The following is a 26,096-nucleotide window of genomic DNA, read 5'->3' as shown; positions in this document are numbered from 1 at the left end:
GTGCCTGGCAGGGCAGGTCAACATCTGGGGATGAAAAGTGGTGTGGGTTGAGCGTGTGTGGGTATGTATGTGTGGTCACATGTACCCTTACACTTTCCACCCACAGCTCTGTTCTAAGGGCTTTGCCCAGAGGGTAGAGCAGCTGTGGGGTGTTCTCCTGGCCCCTCATTGTTTGGGGTTTCTCAGCCTGGAAATTCCCTTGCCCTGGTGTTTGGCACCAGGCCAGAGGGGCAGGTGGTGGTGGTGTTTGTATGCTTATGGCATCTGATTCAGTCTCCTAGGATGTCGGTGGGGAAGACTGGGCCGAGGAGCCCTGGTTTGGGAGCTGGTAGACCCAGGTTTGAATCCTGGCCCATCTACCCACCAGCTCCAGCTGTGTGGTCTCAGATGAGCCCCTCTGCCTCTCTGGGCTCAGTTCCACATCTGTAAACTGGCTGTAACATCTTGGTGTTAGCAGGTTATGAAGAGGAGAGTAAATGTGTGTGCAGATGCTTGGGGTGACGGGAGCTAGTGCTGTTATTACTGCAAAGAGCTATTTTAGGGGTGTCCTAGATTGGGTGCTTCTCAGGGCAGAGACCTTATCTTGTTCTGTAAACCTCACAGCACAGGGTTGGATATATATAGTTGTACTCAATAAATGTCTCTTGTAGAATAAAGACTGATTAGTTTACACTTAGAGGTTGCAAACTAGTGGGCTATACTTAAATTTTAAGATTAGCTGCAAAAATCATTATTTCATATAGAAATCAGATTTGTAGCTTGTCCACACACTTTGGGCGCTTTGTTCACTGGGCCAGACACCCAAAGAGTTGTCCCTGGTTAAACAGGTATCAAGGCCTGTGGACATCTGCCCAGGCCCAGAAGGAGCCAGGACCCCTGGTGAATGGCCCTTTCCTCCACCCCCCAACTTTGTCACAAAGGATCCACTGTGTTCTTTGAGACTCAGCATCCTTTTCTGTTGAAGCAGGGCTTGAAACTTCTTAAATTTGTGTTAGTAGGCCCTTTTAAGAAAATGCAGTCTTACGTGGAAACTTAACACAGATGTAGGGGATGCCCTTCCTGAAATGGGTGTGGGAGCTAACCTGTGCCCTTTGGCCTCCTCATCCCATCTGGGTGCCGGGGCATGTCCCCAAATCCCTGGGCTCCTAGGATCATGGTCTGGAACCCTCTGGACCGGGAGACACAAGATTCACAGAGAAGCCCCAGTCATTGAGTGAGTGTAGTATTTGCACAAGGACCATTGGAATAGAACAGAGCCTGGAAACAGATCCCACATGCAGGGTCAGCTGAGAAGCAGCTCCTTCAAAATTCAGTGAGGAAAGGATGGTCGGTTCATTAAATACTGCTGAGATAATTAGATATCCACTCGGAAAAAATAAATGAACCTTGATTCCTACCTCACACCATACACAAAATGAATCAAGATGGATCAAGACCCACACGTGAAAGTAAAACAGTCTCACTTCTAGAACAGCACTGTCCCGTAGAAGTTTCTGTGATGATAGAAGTGCTTATATCTGTACTGTCCAGTATGGTAGCCACCCACTGTACGTGGCTCTTGAGCACTGGAAAGACTGAATTTTTAATTTTATTTTCAATTAAATTAAGTTTAATTTAAGATAGGCACATGTGGCTAGTGGCTACTGTATTGGTTAGTGCAGTTCTAGAAAACGGGACTAGCTTTATGACCTGGGCGTGGGCAAAGCTTTAAACAGGATGTAGAAATTAGATGAGGGTTAAGATTGACAAACCAGACACAGATGCTGTGAGCCTGGGGCCCATGTTCCCCTGATGCCAGCCCTTCCCTGGCTTGGCCTTTTGAGGTCAAATCCTGGGTCTGCTTTGTCTCTGCAGAGCTGAGGACGTGTGTCTGGTCAGCCCGGTCTGGGTGCACAGCTGGCAGCTGGAGCAGTGCAGTCCCTGCATCACCCATGGAGCTGCAGGCCCCAGGAGCCTCTCCCCAGCTCAGCTTGCCAGTCTAGGCCCACAGAGAAGGGTGTCGGCAGACAGATGCCCCCAGGCTGTGGGGTCTCCTGAGTAGACTGGAGAGCAAGTGTGCCAAGCAGGAGGATGCCGGCCAAGGGACGCTACTTCCTCAATGAGGGCGAGGAGGGCCCGGACCAAGATGCGCTATACGAGAAGTACCGCCTCACCAGCCAGCATGGGCCGCTGCTGCTCACACTGCTCTTGGTGGCTGTCACTGCCTGCGTTGCCCTCATTGTCATCGCCTTCAGCCACGGCGTGAGTGAGCACAGCCCATGGGCAGTGGGGCTTCTCTGGGCTTCATATCCGAGCTCTGACACTTTGTGCTTGTGAGGCCTTGGATAAGTCCCTACGTTCTCTAAACCTCAGTTTCCTCCTCTGTAAAATGATATGGAGCACATTTAGACAGGTAGAAGATAGGTTTTTAATTTTAATGTAGTTTTGATGTCTGGGGTGGTTACATTAATTAGGCCAAATAAATTACCCTCAATTTTCTCCTCGATGAAGTTTGATTCTACTGAAGATCTGAGTCAGGCATGACATGTGTATGACAGCTCTCGATTCCCATACTGTGGCAGACATCACTAATCAATTCCTGTGCACCTCACTGATCCTCAGAATCCTTCTTAACGCAACTACCCAGGCAGACACCATTAATAACATCTCTGACCTGGGCACTTGCCTGCTGTAGCCACTGAGTACTTGAAACATGGCTAGTATGACTGAGGAACTGCATTTTTCATTTTCTTTTTAATTAATATAAATTTAATTAGAGTTCTAGAATAAAACATTAGAGACTACAGGGCATTACTGGGCACCATGTGTAAAGTGTCAGTGCTGCCTGGGTCTGTGTGGGTATAGACCACAGGACATTTATTTCCTGTCATTCAACAAATAGTTATTGAGTGCCTACTGTGTGCCAGCTCCCAGATTGTGCCTCTGTTCTCGTGGAGCTTAGGGTCTTCTGGGAGGACTTGGGGCCTACTGGGTACTGTGCCAGTTGTGTGACGATCTTTCCTGGCCCCCTGTCATCACAGCTCTGTAGCTTTGCTCCAGCTCCTCCCCTATGTGGGATTTCTTTTCCCACCATCTCTCATAAATCTCTGTTCATATTTTAAGGGTCAGGAGCAATGTCGTCTTCTCCAGGTGGCTTTCTAAGGCTTTGCCTGGGAATAAGCCCTGCCCTGTGCTGCTGTGGTTATACCTGTCACCTGAAGGTCTGCCCAGAGCACCGTAGGAACCCGGGGGAAGTGAAGGCCGGCTCTGCCTCGTGGGAGAGGGCAGGTGGAGAGTGACAGCATCACGGGCCTGGGCTGTGCAGGATGCTTGGGCTCCTGAGGTGACTGGGGAAGGGGGTGGTAAAAGCGGTCCTAGCAGAGCTGACAGCACAAAGGCCTGAGGGCAAGACCCAGGTTTTCGAGGGGCGTGGGTATCACCCACGTGGAGGATGGTAGGGCAGTCTGAGCAGGCTAACCCAGGCAGGCTTTCTGGAAGAGGTAGTGCCCCAGTGGGGAATGCCAAGGCATTTCTGTGTCTGTGTGCCCCACCCAGGATCCCTCCAAAGAGCAGGCTGTCCTGGGCACAGCCTTTGTGACACTCATGGTGTTCGTGGCTCTCTATGTGCTGGTGTACGTCGAGTGCCTCCTCCGGCCATGGCTCCGGGCCCTGGCACTGCTCATCTGGGTCTGCCTTGTGACGCTGGGCTACGTGTTGGTGTTCGACTCATGGATGAAGGCGGCCTGTGCGTGGGAGCAGGTAACAGGGTGGGGGACCCGGTATCCTGGGGGCTGGGTATGCCAGCCAGCTGCACGCTTAGCAGCTCTGTGCTTGTGGCAGATGCATTTGGTGTGCTGGCCACAGGCCCTTCTTGCTCCCAGCACTGTGGCGCTGTGTCTCAGGAGGGGCCCTGGGCTGATTTTGTCTCCCAGTTCCCTGGATTTATGGGGCTGAGGTAGGAAGAGTGTGCACTCAGATGTCTGGCTGTGGCACTTGTGGGTAGACCCCTGTTTGGTTAGAGATGACAGAACCCCAGCTCAAAGGTACAAATTGGCTCATGCACCAGGAAAGGCTGAGGGGTCAGTCCTGGGGCTCCAGCAGGATAGCCCGAACCACTTCCTCTCGACTGTGCTCTCCTCTGTGTTGTTTTGTTCCTGGGCATGCCATCCCCAGGTGGGTGCAGAGAAGGCCGCAGTGGCTCCAGGCTTTCCACCTGTCAGCTTAGCCACCCTAGCTGAAGGCTTGAGTTGTACTGGCCTGGTTTGGAGAGTCACTGTTGCCAAGGGGTGGCACACTCTGACCGGTGGGCCTGGGTGCTGTGACCGCTCCTGTGGCTGGGGTGGGGTGAGGCTCATGGAAACCATAGACTGAAGGCTGGGGGTGGGGGGTGCTGTCCCTGGGGTGGCATAGCTGGGGCCTCGTCCTCATGATGCCCTGTCCCCAGGTGCCCTTCTTCCTGTTCATCATCTTCGTGGTGTACACGCTGCTGCCCTTCAGCATGCAGGGAGCCATCACGGTGGGGGTGGTCTCCACCGCCTCCCACCTCCTGGTGCTCGGAACTCTGATGGGGGCCTTTACAACGCCCAGCGTCCGGGTGGGGCTGCAGGTGAGGGGCGGAATGGCGGTCTGCTGGGGGTGGAGATGGGCTAAAGCCCTGGAGCCATGTTTGTAGACAGATGGCTTCAAGGCCAGGCTTTCTCCAGACTGCTCAGAAGATAGCCCTGGCCAGGCGGGGGCCCTGCCCTGCCCTGCCCTACCGGCATCTCCTTTGCTGGCCCAGGGCGCCCTGCATGCTCAGGCCCTGCGTCCGGGTCAGGCGCGCTTCTGTGGGATGAGGTTCCGCTACCCAGGTTCCTCTGTCTCCTCAGAGCCCCTGTCCTGATGGGACTGGGGGGGCTGTGTTCTAGGATACCATGTCTAGTGTCTTTGTGTTGAGTGAGTGAAACTTTTATTCATCATTGGTGGGGACGTAGAGATGTATTACCTCCTGACTGGCCTGGGTGTCCTCTCCCGGGGTGTGGGACAGCTCGGGCTGTGGCTGGGCACTGTGCCTTTATGGCTGCCCTGACAGTCCCCTCGGGACTTGGCGGCTGATTTTGCATCCCTGGAAGTGACTGGCTTCCCTGGTATCTGGTGCCCAAGTCATACTGGACAGGGCAGGTGCCTGGTGGATGTGGAGAAGGGCCCGAGTCCTGGTCCTGTAGTCCCAGTGACTCATTAAGAGGGCAGTCTGTGTCTGTGCCTCAGTCTTGCCTGCCCCAGGAAGAGTGCCAGCCTGAGTGGGTTGGGGGTCCAGGAATGGGGAGGGGGTGCCCTCACCAGTCCACCAAGAGGGCTGGTGCCTGAGTGCATAGGCCAGGCCAAACACTGAGTCCTGCCCTTGGCTGCACTCAGCTGCTGGCCAATGCTGTCATTTTCCTGTGTGGGAACCTCACGGGCGCCTTCCACAAGCACCAGATGCAGGACGCCTCCCACGACCTCTTCACCTACACCGTGAAGTGCATCCAGATCCGTCGGAAGCTGCGCATCGAGAAGCGCCAGCAGGTGGGGACCCTGCCTCCACCTGGAGCACAGCCTGGCCCCTGCCCTGTCCTCCCTAGCTCTCCCTGGCCCCCACCCCTCACCCTGCACACCCCTGTGCTCCTCCTCTCTGTGTTGGACATCAGACACTTGTTGAGCAATTGTGTGCTGTTCATAGGTGCATGCCAGACACTCATGTAGATCTTACCCTGGGGGGCAGCTGGGGACACAGGAGACTGTGCCTGGCCGGGCTGGTGGCAGGACATAAGGCAGGGGAGATGGAGGGTGTTGTGGGCACAGCAGGCAAGGAGACTAGAGGCCTGGAGTCTGACGCCACCTACCTGTCCCCCACTGGTCTGCCCACCTGCGCACAGGAGAACCTGCTGCTTTCGGTGCTCCCTGCTCACATTTCCATGGGCATGAAGCTGGCCATCATAGAGCGGCTCAAGGAGCGCGGGGACCGCCACTACATGCCTGACAACAACTTCCACAGCCTCTACGTCAAGCGGCACCAGAATGTCAGGTGGGTGGTGGCCGTGGGCCTTGCATGTGTTGGTGGTGTCTCCCGGGGGTTGGGCCACCCCTCCCCCAGCACCAAGCAGGTGTCCCCCCTGCCTACCTATTTGGAGGCTCAGACCTCAGCCCACACAGGGATTAGGGACCGGGGGCCCTTCCTGGGCCTCAGTCTCCCCATTTGTTTCCCTAGAAGTAGGAACAGATGAGGGCTCTTAAATTAGAGAATTCAGATTGGTGTTGGGGGAGATCTGGTAGCCCCCTGAAATTGTAGGACTCTGTGTGAGCAAACATGACTTTTGGGAAGGGGTCCTTTCAGATGGTTCTTAAAGGGGGATGGGTCCCTGGGGAGGAGGCGAAGCCCCAGGGCTCAGTGACCCAGAGTCCCCCAGTCCTGACATCTGTCCTGGGCTGATTGGAAGGGGCCGCAGGTTCTTACTTGGATGAGCTGACCTGAGTTAAGTGTAGAAGTGGGTACTGCAAGCTCTGCCCTGGTCCTCTGAATGGTCAGCGTGACACCTGCTGTCCCTGTGTGGGCAGTCGATGGTCCAGGAACTCGCCAACCTTTGAGCAGGGAGATCTGGCGCAGATGTCAGCTCTGGCTTCCCAGCAGGTCTCAACCTTGAGTCTCCGTTTGCTCGTCTGTAGACTGGGAGTCCTGCAAGGGTTGTGTTGGGACTGGATGTGTGTAGAGTGCTGGGTGTGGAGGCCAGCTTGAGGGAGCACGGAGTTGCATCCCACCAGTGGGTTTAGTTCTAAAGTCTGAGCTTAAGGTGAAAATCCAGGTACAGGAGAGGAAAAAGGAGTACTGAGCTGCCTCTAAGAGCACCGTTCAATCCTCTGCAGTGGTGGGGCCTGGTGGCGGGTCTAAAGGGCCCCTGCAGACTCTGAAGTTTGCTCCGTTTTGCTTTAATGTGAAGCCTCTGGAACTTTAATTTGTCTTTATGGCTGGGAGCATCTCTCCCATCCCTGTGAGGCTGATTGGGGCTCAGGGCTGGTGGGCTTTTGGGGGTGCTGGACAGTCCTCTGTGCTGCTCTGGCTACCCGTCTTCCAGGGGCCTGGCTCTGACTTTCCCACTGGCCCTGCCTCACCCCCAGCATCCTCTACGCTGACATTGTGGGCTTCACACGGCTGGCCAGCGATTGCTCCCCCAAGGAGCTGGTGGTGATGCTGAACGAGCTCTTCGGCAAATTCGACCAGATCGCCAAGGTGAGCCTGCTGGCCTTGCCGCCAGGGTGTCACGTGCCCAGCACCATGCTCGAATCAGGATGGGGAGGCCTTGGCTGAATTATAGCATCCAGGCAGCAAACGCTTTCCAGTACCCCATGGTAGAGGTGAGGGTCAAATGGTGGCCAAGGCAGCCAGAATCCTCTCCATCCCGAGTGAGACTGGTGGGGGGAGCAAGAGTACACATGGGGGACATACACGGAAGGTTGGGAGCTCAGACGGGGGCTTGGGAAGGCTGCTTGGAGGGGGAGATGGCTCCAGTCTCACTATGCAAGGCTGGCAGCCCTGCCACACCTGGGAGCTTGGGGAACTGTGGAGTGACCCCCTTACCCAGACTCTGCTTGTGACAAGATCCCAGCTGAACTGTATGCACACTGAAGTTTGAGAAACCTGGTAAGAGACCTGAGGAGGGACAGGAAAAGTGTTCCAGACGGGGGGAGCAGCATGGGCAAGGCCTGAAGTGAAAGAAAGCTCTGTGTGCTCCTTCAATGAGCGTGGCACAGTGTGTGTGGAACAGAGTGTGGGAGGGACAAGGTCACAAGGTCAGATGTACAAGGACATGAGGGCTGAGGTGAGGAGTGGGACTTGTCCTGAAGATGCTGAGGAGCACGGCAGATGCCGGGTGGGAGCACCGAGCAAGGAGGGTTATTCGTTCATTTACCAAATGGTCCTGGGGTCTGCTGAGGGTGGGTGTGGGGCCTTGGGCCTGCCCTCCAGTTGCTCATGGCCCATATCATGTGCTTTGAAGAGGGCGTAGGGGGCTGGGGATCCTGGGGGGCACCTAGCCCAGCTCCAGATGGTCAGGGCAGGCTTCCTGGAAGTCGTGGCCACTAAGTAGAGTCAGAAGTGTGAGATCGAAGGCAGTGGCTCTCTATCCTGGCTGCACGTTTGCGTCATGTGGAAGGCTTAAACTAAACACCAGGACCAGTGCCCACACCCACCCTTGGTGACTCTATATGCAGAGAATCAGTGGTCTAGAACATGATGGGAGGCAAGTTCTGGCCCCACACTGGGAAGAATTTTCCATGATCAGGGCTGCTTGATCCTAGGAGGGACTGCTCACCACAGGTGGGCTCCCATGCCAGGAGGTGAGCTCCCTGTCGCAGGGGGAAACCAAACTGCTGTAGGACACCACTGGCCAGGGGTGCTCTGGAGAGCTGTCCAATCGTGGACATTGTGGACTGAGTGACTCAGAGGGCCTTTCTTCAGGAGCTGTATGACTTCTGAACCAGCAGGAGGGAGCCCCGAGAGGTTGGGGCATATGTGGCAGGGGACCTAGGTCTTGGGCCACAGCTGGTCTTTCCCTGCCTTGATGCCCAAGGACCTGCCCATGTCCTCTTAGACACAGCCTTCCTTCCCCAGCAGGCCCAGGAGGGGTGACCCTATTGTACAGTTGGAAAGGGAGGCCCTGGCAGTGCCAGCTACCTAGCTGGAGTGTCAGCCACGTGGAGGAGCAGCCTGGGGAATGTGGCCTTCCATAAGTCCCTGACGGCCAGGGAGGGTCCTGCACCTGGCCCGAGAGGAGATAAGGGTGCTGGAGCTCTCCAGGTTGCTGCTTTCTAGGAAAACAACTGTCTTTGTGTCCCTCTGGCCACCCAGAACTCAGTGTGCACCAGACAGGGGCCACCAGGAAACATGCAGCACACAAATTGAGTCATCGGAGCAGGGCTCAGTCAAGGGACTGTTCACAGGCTGAGCAGGTGCAGGGAAAGCTTGAGGGAGGGCTGGTGCTGTTCAGGGTGCCTGGGGCAGTGACACTGGGGATGGGCATGGGACAGATTCCAGACCTGGAGAGAGATGTCATTCCAGGAGCATGACTAGCCCCAGAGACCCTGCAGGAGGGAGCTGGGGGTCAGCACACTGGCCCCCTTGGGTCCCTCCCCTCCAGAGGCCAGAGGGCAAGGCTGCCTGCTGGGGTGTCCAGTCCATGGGGGTCAGCTGAGTGTGGGGGGTGGGACTGGAGAGAAGGACAGATGTCCAGCACATAGCTCCTTCTGCTTCCCTAAAACCCCACCTGCAAGACCTTGGTACACGTTGCTGCCCTTGCTGTGGGCTTATGGAAGGCCCGCGGCTGCAGCGCCGCCCCAGATGGAAACTCAGACAGCCCTCCTGGGCCCCCCTTCCCCCTGCGGGCAGTTTCCTCTGAGACCCTATCCTGGTCCTTCTTGGATCCTCCCTCTCCACCCCCATCTTTCCTCTCTGCCCTCGCCCCACTCCCCAAATCCTGGCAGCACAGCCATCTCTTGGGTGACCTTGACCCCTCGGCTTATGGAACCTGCTGCCTTTGTCCTTGTGCCTTCTACTCACTCCACTTCGGTCACGCTGGCTGCCTTGCTGGGTCTGGAACAGTTTTCTGGCCTCAGGGTCTTTGCATGTGCCTGGAATGCTCTTATCTTCTTCCAGACACTGCGTGACTTGTCTCCCAGTTCCTTGAGATCTTTGCTCTAATGTGACCTTCTCTGGCCTCCCGGGAGCTTCCTCTCCCCTCCCGGATCTCATCTTCCTTCTGGGCACTTCTCACCACTGGGCATGCTGTGGGTTTTTTCTATCTAGGGTAGCGTGCAGCCCTCCCACCAGCATGGAGGCTCCACAGCTGCAGGGGCTTTTGTGTTTGGTTCACTGCCATGTTCCAATGCCTCGGTAGGTGCTCAAACCCTGCATGGACAAATGAAAAGGCAACCCCACCCCAGAGGCCCTTACTAACACTTGTTTTCAGCCCTCATGCTTGGATGGAGGTTCCTTTTGGAGAGCCCCGTGTCCCCAGTTCTTTCACCAGGCCCAGAAGCAGCTCCTGGTGGCTGGTAGCCAGGAGGAAGCCCCTGGCCAGGAAAGAGCACAGCTCACCCTGGAGGGCGGGAAAGGTGGCTGGTGGGTGTGACCCCAGACCTCCAAGCCTTCCACTGACCAGGCCTCTCCCTGGCCCTGCAGGCTAACGAGTGCATGCGGATCAAGATCCTGGGCGACTGCTACTACTGTGTGTCGGGCTTGCCTGTGTCCCTGCCCACGCACGCCCGGAACTGTGTGAAGATGGGGCTGGACATGTGCGAAGCCATTAAGTAGGTCCAGGGCAGGCCTGAGTGCTGGCTCTTGGCCCCATGACAGACCCCTCCTGCTTCCCAGGGAGGGATCGGGGAATCCCTTATGCCCATTTTACCAATGAGGAAACTGAGGCTTGGGGTCATGTGGCTTGCCTGGGTCACTCATCATGCCAGAGGATTCCAATCCAGTCTGTTTACATCCCTCCCTCTGGGTCCACCTGTGACTCCAAGTCTCAGAGAGTGTCTCTGAGTCCGGAGTTGGGTGATATGAGGACAGGGCAGCTGGGCGCCATCCTCTCCAAGGACTCAGGAGGTTTCAGAGAAGGCAGCAGGAGGGCCTTTGAGATCAGGGTCCAGCTGCAAGGCTCCATCTGCTTTCTGCTCCCCTATGAAGACTCTGGAGTCAGGGACTGACCCTTGGGCTTCAGGGTGACCCCCGGCTTCCCGAACTCTTTCCTGCCAGTATGCAGCTCCCCATGAACTCTGTGGTCTGTGGGAAGAACACGCCATGGGGATCAGATGGGTGGTGGAGGGCCGGGTGGGCTCGCCCAAACTGACTGATGTTTGGGGCAGAGCAGGGCATGGCTGGGGAGCCTGACGGTGCGGCTCCTGGGTGTAAACGCCATTCCAGCTCAGTCTTCCTCCTGAAATCACACCAGGAGTGGCTGGTGCTGCTGGGAAACACACTGGAAAGAGAGTCGGGTCTCGGTGCTAGCCTGGCTCCCCACTACTGCCTGTGTGACCTCAGGCCCCAGGTCCCTTTGCTCCCTCTGGTTTTGGCTGTGGCAGGCTTGGTCTGTCCCACCTCTGCTGGTGGGCACACAGTGCTGGCTGCTCCTGTGTCCCTCAGCCACTTACCAGAGGGACCTAGAGGCCTTGCTCATGTTTCTGGGGTGCCCTGTGCCCTGGTGAAGCTCTAACTTGGAGCTCCTTGTGCTGAGTGGTACCAGTGACAGTGACTCCAGGGCTCCTGTTACTCAGAGACTGGGGAGCACAGAAGGCCCCTGAGGGTTGGTCTCCACGTTCCTTGTCTGTGCTGGGCTTTGGTGGTACCTGGGCCCCCTCTGTAGACCTCAGCAGCCTTCAAAGCCCAGCCAGGGCTGCTGGGCATGGGAGATGCTCCTGATGGTATTTTAGGGTTCTGTGCTGCCCGCAGCCCCAGCAGTGGGTGACTGGGCTGTTCTGCTCCAGGCAGGTGCGGGAGGCCACGGGTGTGGACATAAGCATGCGTGTGGGCATACACTCGGGGAATGTGCTCTGCGGGGTCATTGGGCTGCGCAAGTGGCAGTACGACGTCTGGTCCCACGACGTGTCCCTGGCCAACAGGATGGAGGCAGCTGGGGTTCCTGGGTGAGGCTCGGCTGGGCGGCGGCAGGGTCAGAGGCTGACTCTGGGCCTAGGTGGGTTAAGCTGGGGTCCGGTGTGGAGGCAAGGGACAGAATCAATGACCTTACAGTGGGTGGAGCTGGCCTGGGGTCAGGGTCCACTTGGTCCTGCCTGCTGTGCATCCCTGGGTGGGTGCCAGCCCTCTCTGGGCCCTGCTGCTCTGTCTGACTTGGGTCTCCCTCAGCCGGGTGCACATCACGGAGGCGACGCTGAACCACCTGGACAAGGCGTACGAAGTGGAGGACGGGCACGGGCAGCAGCGGGACCCCTACCTGAAGGAGATGAACATCCGCACCTACCTGGTCATTGACCCTAGGGTACGAGGACTCAGATGCAGCAGGTGGGGGGTGGGGGCAGAGTGTCCCCTGGGGGGAGACCCCGGGGAGGGAGAATGTCTTTCTCTTCAAGGCTGTGGAAAGGTGGGGAGGGTCTGCCTGCGGGAGGAGTGCGCTACCTGTCCCTGGAGTGTCCGAGGCGCCAAGTAACAACACTCTGGCCTTGACATTCTTCCCTGTGAAGTGGGAGTAGCAACAGTGCTGACCTCGCCACGAGAAAGAGCCAGTGTGTCCTGGATTCTGGCCTGCATGTCTGTTCGCCTTCTCCTTGGGGCGAGCTTTCTTCAGGACCCTGTGGTGGGGGAGGCTGTTCCGCTGTCCCCGGGCCCAGTGGGGTCAGTGGTGCAGGGTGGTCCCTGTCCTGTCTGCTGCCTGGAGCCTGCCAGGCCATTCTTTTCTGCTCGAGGAGACCAGCTTCTCTGGCGGCTGCTCCGTGAATCATCCTTGGGACTGGATCAAGAATGTTGGCCACAGCAGGCTCTCTCCAGCTCCCTCTCACTCCAGCCTCGGGCTGGCCTCACTGCCAGACCCTGAGGGATCCGGGGGCCGGCCCAGGAGCCTCCCCAGCATCTGCTGCCTGACGCTGGCCCCTCCTGTGGCTCCCTGTGGGCCGCATCCTGCTGCTGTCTTGCAGGGCCAGGGTCTTCCAGGGCCCCCCGTGCGTGTCATCTACACTGAGTTAGCATCTGGGAAAACCCCTCCTGGTTACTCAGCCCTGCGCCCACCCACCCTCCTACGATAAAATCCAGCCTCCTCACCCTGGACCTGCAGCTCTGAGCCCTGCCCACTCCTCCTAGCCCCTTCCTGTCCTGTCCTGTCCTGTCTGGCTTCACCCACCACCTGCCTGTGGCCGCCTCCTGCCCCTCCACTGATAGGCCTTTGACACCTCGAGACCCTGGTCACTGCTGGTTCCTCCACCCAGGATACTCCTTCCTCTGTCCCAGATGCTCCTGTTATTTATCCCTTTTCCTTGCTTGTTAGTGTGAGCACCACGATGGCAGGCTCCCCCTCCAGGCTGCACCCCCTGTGCTCAGGTAGCTTTTGAATGAATGAAGCCGAGCGCCTAACCCAAAAGGCAGTGGCAGACAGCCCCGAGACCCTCTGCAGACCTGCCAGGTTGAGCAAGTCAAACTACAGGCTGTCTTGTCGAACTTGAATTTCAGATGAACAGTGAATGGTGTTTTAGCATAAGCATGAGGGTACATCAAAAAGTTCATGGGAAAATAGAATTAAAAGATGATACAGGTATTTCCATGATCTTTTTGGAGTACACTTGCACATCCAGACAGAACTGGGCAGCCTGTGTTTTACCCGGCAACCCTCCCTTCCCTCACTCTTTAATTTTATTCATTCACATGGTTGACAATTCAAAAGGTATGAAGGGCACATTGTAGAAAGTTCTCCTTGAATCTTGTCCCCCGGCCAGGGTATCCCCCCCTCAACAAAGGGGACCAGTCTGGTGAGTTTCTTGTATCCCACTGAGATTTTTACTCACGTGGAAGCAAATTGAGAGGCTTACCTGCCTTCCTCACCAAGGTGATGGTGCGTGCCCTGCGCACAGTGGCGCACCTGGCTTCCTTGCCCTGGGAGGCTTGGACACACTGCTCCTGTGTGCATAGCACTTGCCCTGGCGTTCAGATGTAGCTCCCGTTGGTTGGCATGGAGGTTGCTTCCCAGCAGTGGCCTCTGTAGACTCTGACTCACGCCGTCTCTACGTGCGTGAGGACATGCAGGGGTGGCTGTCTAGCGGGGGCCTGTCCAGGTCTGGGTCGCGCACAGTGACCTGGGGGGAGGTGGAGGTGCCCCCCCACAGGGCTCGCACTGAGTCTACATCCGTTCTGAACAGGCGTGTTTTTGCTTAGAACCAGTGGGTCTTTAGAACACACTTACTTTATTTCTCAGGGAGCTGGTGTATAGCTTCCCTGCTCTAAGAGAAGTGCCAACCACCTTGACCTTGAATGGCCGGGTAGGTGGAGTGGCCAATAGTGGAGGGGAAGACAGAGAAATATGCAGTGTTTCCCCATAGCCCCCAGGTTGCTCACTGCAGGGCCCAGCATGTTCTTCAGACCCTGGGATACTCACTGAGGCCAAACTCTGCATCGTTCCCTTGGTTTAGGCAGATAGACCCATCTAAGGGTTTAACATGTTTTTATCCTATAAGGAGGCTAGAAGTTTCCAGGAACATTGCTGCTTGTGGCTTAGCAAGTGTTTGTGGCTGTAGGTGCTGGTCCCTGGGGGTGTTAGCAGGGGCCAGGAGGAGATGGGGACTCCTGGAGGGCAGGAGTTTTGGGGGGTGGGCAGGGATACTCAGCAGACCTTGAGATGGCCCAAGCTCATCTGGTGGCCTTGGGGGTCTTTCTCTTCCTTCCCCCTCTTCCAGTCCTGCCTGGCCATGCTGACTGGGAAAGGCCCCAGGTGTGCCCTTCCTATGGGGCTTTTGGGCTCTGTGGCATTAGTGGAGGAGGCAGAGCTGGGCTCTCATTCAGGGCCTGGCTGAGCCACTGAGTCACTGGTGTGGTGTTGGGCCATGGCAGGCATGTGGCAGGTAATGGGCCCGTGTGTGATTTGGGGGCCCTGAAAGTGGAACTCAGGAGAATGCTGCCCTGGGAGGTGGGGCTGGCCCCTTGGCTGGACGTTTCTCTGCTCCGAGCTGCAGGCCGGCACCCCTCTTCTTCCAGCTGCTCCCCAAAGGAAGGGACTGTTCGAACATGTGCCGGCCACATGTGGCTGGGTGAGGCAGGATGCCTGTGGCTTTCCTGGGCGCCACCTCCCCAGGGTGCCTCCATGGAGAGGGGCTGGTGGAAGTTCAGGCCCCTTAAACGGTCTGGTTCCAAAGAACCTTAAGGGCCAAGTGGGGTCTTAGACTTAGGACCGTAACCTGCATCTCTCCCTGGGGAGGCAGAGAAGGGTCTGGGGCTGTGCACGGTGGTGTGTGACCACCAGCCTTTTCCTAACCCAGGGCAGGGACAGGGTACTGAGCCTGGGCCTCCCCTACATCCCAGCCTTGGCTGGTCCCCAAGGGTGGCCTGCATGCCAAGGGGACCACAAGCTGAGAAACTTTTTTGTCCTTCTCCCAGAGCTCTGGGCAGTGTTGTGTTTTGGGGAGTGCAGGACGGGAGTGCAAGCCCCTTCCTGGGCTGAGAGGGCAGGGGGTGGGACGGCCCATGTCCACCTCTGCCCACAGAGCCAGCAGCCGCCCCCACCTAGCCAGCACCTCCCCAAGCCCAAGGGGGACGCAGCGCTGAAGATGCGGGCATCGGTGCGCATGACCCGCTACCTTGAGTCCTGGGGCGCCGCGCGGCCCTTTGCGCACCTCAACCACCGCGAGAGCGTGAGCAGTGGCGAGACACCTGTCCCCAATGGCCGGAGGCCCAAGGTAGTCCCTTCCTGCCCAGAGAGCTGAGCTAGGATCAGGGGCCTGAGGAGGGGTGGGAGGGCCATGTTGAAGGCATCCTTCCCCTGGAGCCTCTCTTTCTCCCTCTGGAAGATGGTTACAGTCTCTGCCCTGGTCCCCTGGGGCTGTTGGTGAAGGGAGGGTAATTGGAGAATACCCCAGGGTGGCTGGGAATGTCCCTGTCCTCCTTGGTCCCCAGCCCACATTCAGCTTTAGTTCAGGATGCCTGCAGCTTGGGCAGTCCCCAGAACCCTGCCCGTGTATCTGAGAGAGCCGTAGCTAGAAAGCCCAGAGCAGCAACGGACTCAGGCCCCGCGCCCTGGGACTGTCTCCTCTCCTCCCTTCCCTTTCAGGCCATTCCCCTGCGGCGCCACTGGACCCCAGACAGGTATGTGAACTGCCTCTCCCCTCTGTCACACTGTACCCCATCCTCCTGGCCAAGTCCTGTCCCAGTCACCTCCTCCAGGTAGGCTGCCCTGAACAGCCTTTATCCAGGGAAACATCTCCATGAGGCCTAGCCCAGGACCTCTGTGGAGTTTGCTGCAGCTCAGGCCAGAGGGTTTCTAGGAAACAGACTTCCTGGTCCCTGGCTCTTCTGGATGGCTGTGACTAAGCACCTGTCGTATACCCACCCTGTGGTGGGGTCAGTGGGGTGGTGGGAAGGAAGGAGGTGTTGGTGGGTGCTCTGGCCTCTATGCTGACCCTGTGGGTATAGCAGGAGAAGCCTCAGATGTGAGGGGTCGGGGTCTCCCTCTGCCTTTCACTGGGCTGCTGGCCAGCTGGGTGATGCTGGGCCTTCACTTTCCCTCTCTGGGCCCCAGGGATATCCACCATCCCTTCACCGTCCCATGTGAGACTCCGGACCCCCGTTAGGCACCTGGTAATGCCACTGGTTCGTTGTCTGATCTACACTCCTGCCTCTGGGCCAGTGGATGTGGGGTCTCGGGTGATGCAGCTGGGGGTGTCTGATTCCAGGAGTGCGTCCCCCAAGGGGCGGTCAGAGGATGACTCGTATGATGACGAGATGCTATCGGCCATCGAGGGGCTCAGCTCCACGAGGTGAGGCCCCTAACCTCTGCCCTGACCCCCTCAGATGGGGATCCCCATGTGAGCAGGCCCATCTTGTGCCCTCAGGCCTGGTGGCCAAGCTCCAGCTGTGGGCCCGGGTAGCCCCTTCCCCCTCCCCCCGCGGGTGTGGCCCCCAGCCCCCTCCCACACTGCCTCCCACCTCCGCCCCACAGGCCCTGCTGCTCCAAGTCCGACGACTTCTACACCTTCGGGTCCATCTTCCTGGAGAAGGGCTTTGAGCGAGAGGTGAGGCCCCCTGAGCAGCCTCCACCGCAGAGGAGCAGGGCCTCCCAGGCCTGGGGTGGGGCCGGGGTGCGGCCACGGGAGCCAGCACTCCCATGAGACAGACGTGTGCAGGGAGTGTCCACAGCTGGCTGTTGGGGGTGGATGGGGGCTCGGCACAGTCCTGACTTGTCCCTGCTGCCTCAGCCCTCGACCTGAGGTACCCCATGCGGGTTTGGAAGACTTTTGCTCTGTCAAATGCCAGAACCTTGGCTGCTACGAGCCATTGAACGCATGGTAGCCTCACAATGACAAGAAAACCCAAAACTGGGTGTCACATTGGAGGGTCCCACCTGGCTGCTACATGATTTTTTGCCTTTAAAAAAAATTTTTTTTTATGGTAATGACTTTTTTTATTGAGTGCCTCTGGGTTGGCAGTGTCCTGGGCACGTGTGTTACGTGATTTATCCTCACACAAGCGGTAGGAGCACCTCACCTGCAGTAGGAGCCCTCATGGGGCTGTGACCACAAGATGGTGCCTGTGTGGCAGGGGCAGTACAGGGGTCCCCCCACCTGCCAGCTCAGGGGCGCGGGCCCAGTCTTACTCCTTGGTTTGGGGTGAAGACAGACCCATCGCCAGTCGTGGTCTCAGCAGTCCTGGGAGCTCAGACTTAGTTCTCATCCACAGATTTGGGACCGTGGGCTTTTCAGGGACCTCAGAAATAAAGTCAGAGACCTGGGCGGGTAGAGGGGAGAGGAAGGTATTGTCTCTAAATACAAAAAAGAAACTGCAAAATGGAAATGAATGAAAGTTACTGAATGTAACATCACCCAGAACTTCAGGAGGGGTGTGAGGTTTTTATTTTCAAGATGATTAACTTGAGCTGGGCAGGGCCTGTGAAGGGGTTGGAGCAGGTGGCCCTGCACATGGCCACCCTTTATGGTTGCTGTCGCTCTCAGTACCGCCTGGCGCCCATCCCGCGAGCCCGCTACGACTTTGCCTGTGCCAGCCTCATCTTCATCTGCATCCTGCTCGTGCACGTCCTCCTGATGCCCAGGTCAGTCAGGTGGGAGGACGGTCAAGCCCCCTGGAGTCCAGGCCGGGCGGGGCGGTGACTTTGGCAGCACCCACCAGAAAACTGCAAGGAGCTGCCTGATTAGGCTGGAGGGCGCTGGCTGTTAGAGTTCAGTAGCTTTAGACCGTTGGAGTCCCAGCATCTGTCCTGGGGTTGTGGCCCCTGCTGCCGGAGTCACCAGCACTTATCTTTACTTGAATGTGCTTGTTCTGTCTCAGGCCTCCCTGTGCCCTAATGTCTATCACCTGTTATCTCTGTGACCCTGTAGGCATGCTAGTTTGTGACCCTTGCTTTTGGCATTTGGATTTCTAGAAGTGGCGATTCCAAAAACTCTTGGCACCACCTCTTTCCCTTATCCATGGGGAAACTGAGGCTCAGGGCATTAATGATTTATCCAGGGTGGCATAGCCTGGATCAGGAGTCACTGAGATTCATACTTCTGGCTCTGGGGCCCTGTTGGTGTGGGGGACAGGGATGAGGAGGGGTGAGGTCAGCTACTGGGGGGTTTCTAGAAGGTCATTTAGGCCAAAGGATTGACCAAAATTGTGGTTTTGGATATATTTAATAAAGACAAAATTGGGAACACTTTTATATAACTTTTGTGTGCTAGATATGAGTCTAAAGGCTGCAAAGATATTGCTCATTTCTTATACACTTGGAAGGGGACACGATGTTGACCTTGATCTTCGTGTTTTGGCCAGGCCTCCTGTGTTATTAGTGGGCCAGTTGGACCACAGTTGGCAAAAATCCCCTTTGCTGTGTGCAGAATAACAGTCGGGGGTGAGGGGGAGGTGACTGTGAGCCAGAGAACTGGGGTGGTGGGAGGGGTCTAAGGCAGATGATCCCCAGAACTTGGGTTTTTACCTCCTCTCCAGGACGGTGGCTCTGGGTGTGTCCTTTGGGCTGGTGGCCTGTGTGCTGGGGCTGGTGCTCGGCCTGTGCTTTGCCACTGAGTTCCTGGTGAGTGGGGGCCTTGAGCAGCAGTGCTGTGAGCCCACGGCCCCTCCCTCCCTCCCTGTCTTAAAACTCCCTTCAGGACCCTCCTGGGGAGCTTTGCAGGTCTGAGCCCTTCACTCTGGTTAGGGAGATGGTTGCCTGCCCCTCCTGCATTCAGGACAATTTTCTAGTGTGCTAGAGGCTTCTCCTGAGGGTTCCACCTGCCCAGGCCTGCTCTCAACTGGTCCTCCTGTCCTGGCTCTGGCTGTTGGTGACTCAACCCCTGTTGCTCCACAGAGGTGCTGCTCCACCTGGGGGATGCTGCGGACCATCTCCGAGAGGGTGGAGATGCAGCCCCTGCTGAGACTGTCCCTGGCGGTCCTGACCATTGGCAGCCTGCTCACTGTGGCTGTTGTCAACCTGGTTGGTTCTGGGGCAAGGAAGGTGGGCCCTGGCAGGACCCCTCCTGCCCAGGCATGCTTCTTGGGTGCAGGGAGCTGTCTTTGACCCTGGGAACCTCCAGATTCCAGAATCCTACAATCTCATTGCCTTAAAAGCTGCATCTGGTATAACCCTTTCTGGAGCTTGGTGGGTGGCCCTGTGAGGGTCCCTGTTGCAGGCTGAGAGGTCCTCACCCTTCGGTTTTCAAATGAGAACTTTGGGTGCCCAGAGAGCTTATGTGGCCACCTCACAAGGATGATGTTTTGAGCCACCACAATGCCCTGATATCCCATTCCTTCTTCCCAGCCCCCTGAGGAGGTCCTGCTACACCCTCTGCGAGACTGTTTTCTTCACTAGTGGGGAGCCCTACTTCTCTGGCTCGTGCTGGTGTGCTTGCTGTTGCAGAGAGCAGCTGCAGGAGCACCTGTCCCCTGCCTTCCTCCCAGCTCCCACGTCTACAGCCAGGGCCTCTCCCCCGACCTCCATGCCCTGGACACTCTAGAGCTGCGGGTTTTGAAGTGTCCTGTGACCACCAGGAGATGGGGGCTCACTGAAAATGCTGATCTCACTGAGATCCCCACCCTGAGTCAACCTCTGACACGCCTGGGTGGCATCCGTGTGTTTTTTATCTTACACCTTCTCTCCCCAGAGTCCCCTCTGCACCATGAATCTGATGGTCACTGTGGGAAGTCAGGGCACAGCTGTTGGGGCCATGCTTAGAGCTGAGCCAGGCCTGATCCTCCTGGTGGTCCCAGGCCTGCCTTCCTTAGCCCCAGCAAGTCCCAGAGTCCCCATACCCTGGACCAACCCTAACAGGGGCCTGTCTCCTTTGTAGCCACTGACGTGTTTCCCAGCCCTTGAACTGCCTGGTGACAACGAGACGAGCCTGCTGGCTGGAAGCAGCACAGAGAAGACCCTGTGTGAGCTCCTTCCGGTGAGTGTGTCCCTCTCAGGCTCTGAGCAGCCCCGGGCCCTGGCCCAGCCTGTGGGGTGTGGAGGAACTGAGTCCAGCCTCTCCCAGGAGAGATAGAGAAAGGGACCCACACAGGCCAGGCTGGCCTCCATCCTGCATCTGGGCGTGCTTAGTCTAAGCTACGTGGGTGGCAGGGAGTGAGGGTCATGGTTGCCTGCTCTTTGTTGAAAATGGAGGTCAGCAAGGCCAGAGAGTGGTGCTGAAGCCCTGGGGGCTCCGCCTGAGCCCCCCAGGTGGAAAGGGCTCCTGGGAGTCAGTGTGGGTTGGTCACCAAAGCTATGCTTTTGCTCACAGGAGATGGTGGGGTGACCTTTGCTGCCCTCAGTAACGCCCCCCCACCTCCTCAGTATTACACCTGCAGCTGCGTCCTGGGCTTTGTCGCCTGCTCCGTCTTCCTGCGGATGAGCTTGGAGCTGAAGGTTGTGCTGTTGACTGTGGCCCTGGTGGCCTACCTGGTGCTCTTCAACTTCTCCCCGTGCTGGCAATGGGACTGTTGTGGCCTCGGCCTGGGGAACCTCACTGAGACCAATGGCACTCTCAGGTAGGGCCCAAAGCAGTTCACTGCCAGGATGCGGTCTTGCTGCCTGTCCTCACAGCGGCTGATGGTGCCACCTTTGGCCAACATGTTTTGGTGCCTATTCAAACTGAGGCACCAAAATTATTAATAGAAATAATCTTTAAAAAATTATTAATAGAAATCTTTAAAAAATTATTATTTACATTCTAAAATATTGTTGTGGAGCGGTTGGGGGAAGGGAGGAGAGGGAGGGGGATACGGTGGGAGGAAGAGGAAAAGGGGGCATGGTAGAGGCCCGTGGCACCCCCCTCATCCTGGCAGGGAGTCCAGGGGCTTCTGGCAGCGGCTTAGTCGTGGCTTGGCTGGATGTAGCCTTTGGGAATGTGTGGCTGAGGCCCTCAGCATCTCCCCAACCTGTGAGCCCAGGGCACTTCCAGTGGCAGCTGGTGGTCATTGCTGGGCTGGATGAGGATGTCAGGGAGGTGCAGCTGAGGACTTCGGTCCCCCATTGCCCTGGCTTGGGTGCCCGGGGTGCTTCTGGAGGTGGCCTGGCAGTTGTGACTGTTTTGGTGCCTATTCAAACTGAAGCACTTTTGCACTCACAGTCCCACTGGGACTGGACACTTTTTGGGGTGGGACTGACAGATGGCATGGTGTTCAGTTTACAGAAGGGACAGTGACTTGCCCAGGTCCCAGGTCTCCAGAACTTGGAGCTGAGGAATGTGACTCTTTGCAGGTTATCTGGAAGAAGTCCTTGGCCCTATGGAGGCCACCAGGCCATTCTGTTCTAGGCCACTCTAGGGTGGAGAGGGGGACTTTTTGAGCCACATCCTGGGTCTCCAGGGTTATGGAAAGAGTGGTGGTTTCTGGTCTCTTCCTGGACAGGTGGTGATAGCTGAGGCTTGGGAAGGGTGGTGTGTGCATGTAGATGGGGGCAAGGGGCCTGGTTCTCCTCAGATTAAAAGGCTGGAAGCTTGTGGACCCAGAACCAAACCTGCCGCTGTGGGTCTGGCTTGCCCCTGCAGAACCCTTATGCCAATCTCCAAGTCCCTTCCCTGCCTAGCCATCTGCTCAGGCTCCCCATGTGGCCTTTTTCCGTGGCTGATTACGTCACTCAGAGGTGAGCTCACCCCACCTCCCCGTTCTCCCCTCACCCTGTTTTCTTCACAGCCCAAGTTGTCTTGTGTACCATCTACCCCACAGCACTATGGGCCACACAGCACATGTAGGCAGGCAGACTGGGGTGTTGGGCTGTACACTCCTGTCCTGGGGGCTGGCGGGCACTGGGAGTGACTCTAGCCTCCCTTTATACCCAGCAGTGCCCCCAGCTGTTCCTGGAGTGACCTGAGAACCATGATCTATTTCTATCTGGTCCTGTTTTACGTCACCCTCCTCATGCTCTCCAGACAGGTACAGACCTAGAAATTGCCCCGCATTCCTTGCTGTACTTGGAGAGGGAACAGGGTTGGGGTGGGGGTGGCCTCAGAAGCTCTGGTCCCAGGGCCGGGGGCTCCAAGTCAGTGTCCTCATCTCCCCCAGGACACAAGGGACAGACTGCACTGACTAGGAGATGCCTGCCGGTCATGGACACAGGGTGGGCAGCACGGGTGGGGGGTCAGCACCGAGGGCTCCCGCTGTGCTTGCCAGCCCTGGGGTGCGCATGTCGCCCTGCCCTGCTCACCCTTGGACAGCACACTTGCAGATTGACTATTACTGCCGCCTGGATTGTTTGTGGAAAAAGAAGTTCAAGAAGGAGCATGAGGAGTTTGAAACCATGGAGAATGTGAACCGCCTCCTTCTGGAGAATGTCCTGCCAGCCCATGTGGCCGCCCACTTCATTGGTGACAAGTTAAATGAGGTGTGGTGGGAAGGGGCTCAGTCACTGGGGTGGGGAGGAGACTGAGGTATAAGTGTGTGGTCCCACGGGTGAAGGGGTGTGGCTGCAAAGTACTTTCCATGTTGGCCTCCTGAGGTCTTGGCCTCATGATATACCCAGCAGACAAATGTGTAGTATTAGCTGTAAGAACATGGGCTGGGAATCAGAGACCAGGTTCAAGTGTGGTTGTGAACAAGACACCTCACTCTCCAGGGCCTTGATTTTCACCTCTGTGGAATGGGCTGACTGTACTTACCTGCAGGATTGTTGTGAGGGTCAGAGTGTTCAGGTGTTTGTAATCTGGACATTCTATACTCATTAAAACGTCTGTATTTCCACCAGTTCTGTGTAGCAGGACTTTTCTAGGTAAGGAAACTGAGGTCCAGTGATTTCTTAGTATAGAACCCAGGTCTCCTGATGGTTACCTCCTGCTACCCCAGGGGTTCTCAACCTCAGCTACACACTCAAAAGAGCAGAACACCAACCTGAGCCTGACCCTCCCCGACCAGCTGGTTCAGAACCGCCCTACGATCTGACAGTCCCCAGACAGATCTCAGCACAGCCGGACTGGGAACGGCTGCTCAGCCCTGCCTGGCCCCTCACAGCGTGAGGCACCCCAGTACCATCTGCTTCCCCTGTCCCTGCAGGAGGTTCAGTGGCCATAGGTCCTGTTTCTTCCCTACCCTGAATGCAGGACTGGTACCATCAGTCCTACGACTGCGTCTGTGTCATGTTTGCATCCGTGCCGGATTTCAAAGTGTTCTACACAGAGTGTGATGTCAACAAAGAAGGGCTCGAGTGCCTGCGCCTGCTGAACGAGATCATTGCTGACTTTGACGAGGTACAGCCTCCAACCCAGCCTTGCACATGGCGGCTCTTGGCTTTCCCACCTTGCTGGGAAGGGCACGGGGGAGACAAGGGCATTCTCAACCACAAGAAAAAATGTGACATGGCTCCCCTGGGGGCAACATGCATTACACAAAGTATAAAAGGCATAAATTTGTCTTTTTCATTGTTTTATTCAGCAAATATTTGTAACATGTGCTCTGTGATGGGCAGCTTGCTAAGATTAGATCTAGGTCCTTGTAGAATAATTTGGTTTCCAGCTAAGCTCATGCTGTCAGACTGTTTCAGAAGACATCAGTTTGGCCTTAACTCTTTGCTGGAGACAAATAATCCACATTCCTGTGTAGATAATGCTGAGTTGTGTGTTTGCTCCTTAAAAAGACAATGGAAGGGATGAAAAAGAGAGAATGTCAGAGAAGGCTGAGATGACAGGAGCAGGAGAGTGCCCAGAGGCGTGTTCCCACTTGCACTTAGTTATGAGCTCTGACGGGAAGGGCCACAAACGAGACATGGCTGCATGACAGGTGGAGGGGAGGAATCCCATGCCCTTCCTCAGAATCTGTGGCAGGCCTGCGCTGCAGCTGGGGAGGGGCACGGCCCTGCCTTACTCTGCCTCCTTGTGGTTCCACAGCTTCTGCTAAAGCCCAAGTTCAGTGGAGTGGAAAAGATCAAGACCATCGGCAGCACATACATGGCAGCTGCAGGGCTCAGTGTCACCCCAGGGCATGAGAACCAGGTACTCATGCCCCACCTGAGGGGAAATCCAACCGTCCCCAAACCTGTCACCATTCTTAAAGGGAATGCCTCCCTATCCTGTCCTGCAAGGGAGGGACAAAGGCTCTTGTAAGACTCAGCCTGGAGACTTTTTGAGGGGAGGGATAGGTGCCCTCCTGGGAGCAGGGCAGCCCTGTGGAGAAGCCTCTCTGCACAGGAACCACACTGATGCTGGTGTGCTAGTGCCTGCCAGGTCAGGGTGCGCTGGGCTGTCCTGCAGGACCTGGAGCGGCAGCACGCCCACATTGGTGTCATGGTGGAGTTCAGTATCGCCCTGATGAGCAAGCTGGACGGCATCAACAGGCACTCCTTCAACTCCTTCCGCCTCCGAGTCGGTGAGGGCCTGGGCAGGATGGCCAGGCCTGGGATCTATGGGGAGGGACGTGCAGACCCTGCCTCCAGACAAGCCACGCTCGGTCTGTGTGGTGAAGCCATCTATCACGAAAAGTTTTAGAAACCCCTCTCTGATCCCACAAGCCCAGTGGTTGGATAATTATTCTCACCTCCTTCCATACCACTTACATAGTTATTTTGAAAGTTTTAAGAAAGAAAGAATATATCACTACAGAAAATGGAGAACCAAAACCACCATCTATTATACATAGGTGACCTTAAAATACAGAGAACAAAGCAAAGTTATTAAACTTAACTAGTCAAAGGGTTGGTGCTCAAAGCCTATTTTGTTAAAAGGGATATTAGCAGATAGTAGAAAAGTGTTAACATCAAATCCAGCCTTCTTGAGCATTGGAAAGTCTAAAGAACTGGCCAGGGAACGCCTCTGTTACATTCCAAGTATAATCTCCTGTGCAGAATTTAGGAAGCAGTCCCAACCTAACCTTCATTTTAGTTTTGTTACCGCCTTCTGTGGTTGGGGGATGGATTCTATGATCTCCCCTAAGGGCAGAAGCCTGAGGCTTTGCCTCTATGATCTTTAGGCATAAATCATGGGCCTGTGATAGCTGGAGTGATTGGGGCACGAAAACCTCAATATGACATCTGGGGAAACACGGTCAATGTTGCCAGCCGCATGGAGAGCACTGGAGAACTTGGGAAAATCCAGGTAAAAACGCATCAGGGAAGCATGTGACCAAAGGGGAAAGAATGTCCCCAGAGGTGAGGGGACCTGGGCCTCAGACCTGGCTCTACCACCATTCAGCTGTGTGCTTCTACCTGTCAAACAGTTGAGAGAAAGCAGACACCTACTCTGCTCACTGGCCAATTTCTGTCTGTCCCTACCACGGCAGGTTTGCTTCCTTCTTCTGAAGACTGTTTTCTTTTCCTTTTCAGGTTACTGAAGAGACCTGTACCATCCTCCAGGGACTAGGTTATTCTTGTGAATGCCGTGGACTGATTAATGTCAAAGGCAAAGGTGAACTAAGGACGTACTTTGTCTGTACAGACACTGCCAAGTTTCAAGGGTTGGGGCTGAACTGAGGGCTTCTGGTGGATTCAGAACATGCTGGGAAGCCAATTTCCTTCCCTGAAGCAAGCCAAGGAGAGGGCTCAGTCCTGTGCCAGTCACAAATGCATTTTAAGGGCGTAGCCATGGAAGATGGCTATGTGGCTTCCTTGGACTTATGCTAGAGGACTTCTTGGACACGTGTGCCAGATGCTGCTTGAAGGGACCACTGAGTCTAAGATGCAGTGGTAGCCAGAACCTCTGTACTGTGGCTCTGTAAGGTTTCCAGGTCAGCAGGAAAAGGATCACTGGTATGACGACTGTATTTGTGACTTTGAGACCTTTGTTCCCAAGATGCTGTGGAGGCGATCTTATAGCATGACCAAAACAAACATCCACCTCCATGGCCTGTGAGCATTCACAAGGGAGATTTATTTTTGTTGTCTAGCCTGGGCTGGAGATACCCTTCTCCATCGTGGGACTGGCCTTGGGATTCAGTGTTTCTCACACAGACATTTCTAGCAAACAAAGGTGAAAAGGGTGTTTTACACCTGTAAATGGTCTCAAACAGTAGA

General features: G+C 56.2%; 2 protein-coding genes across 3 annotated transcripts in view; one reads left to right on the top strand and one right to left on the bottom strand.

Annotated features, from left to right (window-relative positions):
* Positions 1–2,070: 2,070 nt before the first annotated feature.
* On the top strand, positions 2,071–25,564 carry ADCY7 (adenylate cyclase 7). Its single transcript, XM_063109221.1, has 25 exons — positions 2,071–2,241; positions 3,535–3,738; positions 4,424–4,585; positions 5,374–5,523; positions 5,874–6,022; positions 7,111–7,222; positions 10,169–10,296; positions 11,470–11,628; positions 11,849–11,981; positions 15,184–15,375; positions 15,747–15,781; positions 16,369–16,452; positions 16,635–16,707; positions 17,644–17,741; positions 18,635–18,719; positions 18,993–19,118; positions 19,972–20,070; positions 20,457–20,650; positions 21,943–22,036; positions 22,329–22,484; positions 23,197–23,343; positions 23,980–24,084; positions 24,343–24,457; positions 25,058–25,182; positions 25,410–25,564. The coding sequence occupies exons 1-25, from the start codon at positions 2,071–2,073 to the stop codon at positions 25,554–25,556; spliced, it is 3,243 nt and encodes a 1,080-aa protein (XP_062965291.1). The 3' UTR covers positions 25,557–25,564.
* BRD7 (bromodomain containing 7) overlaps positions 23,548–26,096 on the bottom strand; it is a 43,016-nt gene continuing 40,467 nt past the window's right edge. For both annotated transcript variants that reach the window (XM_063109222.1, XM_063109223.1), the window contains exon 18: positions 23,548–23,720. The gene's annotated coding sequence lies outside the window, so the exon portion shown is untranslated. The remainder of the gene's footprint in view (positions 23,721–26,096) is intronic.

The sequence above is a fragment of the Cynocephalus volans genome, chromosome 10, assembly GCF_027409185.1.
Source record: "Cynocephalus volans isolate mCynVol1 chromosome 10, mCynVol1.pri, whole genome shotgun sequence".
Classification (NCBI taxonomy): Eukaryota; Metazoa; Chordata; class Mammalia; order Dermoptera; family Cynocephalidae; genus Cynocephalus; species Cynocephalus volans.
Note: the sequence above shows the minus strand (reverse complement) of the source record. Positions and strands in the feature narration are given on the sequence as shown.

Coding starts and splice junctions, on each gene's coding strand:
- ADCY7 (XM_063109221.1), top strand. CDS start 2,071: ATGCCGGCCAAGGGACGCTACTTCCTCAATGAGGGCGAGGAGGGCCCG. Junction 15,376..15,746: donor CCAATGGCCGGAGGCCCAAG/GTAGTCCCTTCC, acceptor CTTCCCTTTCAG/GCCATTCCCCTGCGGCGCCA. Junction 22,485..23,196: donor TTGGTGACAAGTTAAATGAG/GTGTGGTGGGAA, acceptor CCCTGAATGCAG/GACTGGTACCATCAGTCCTA.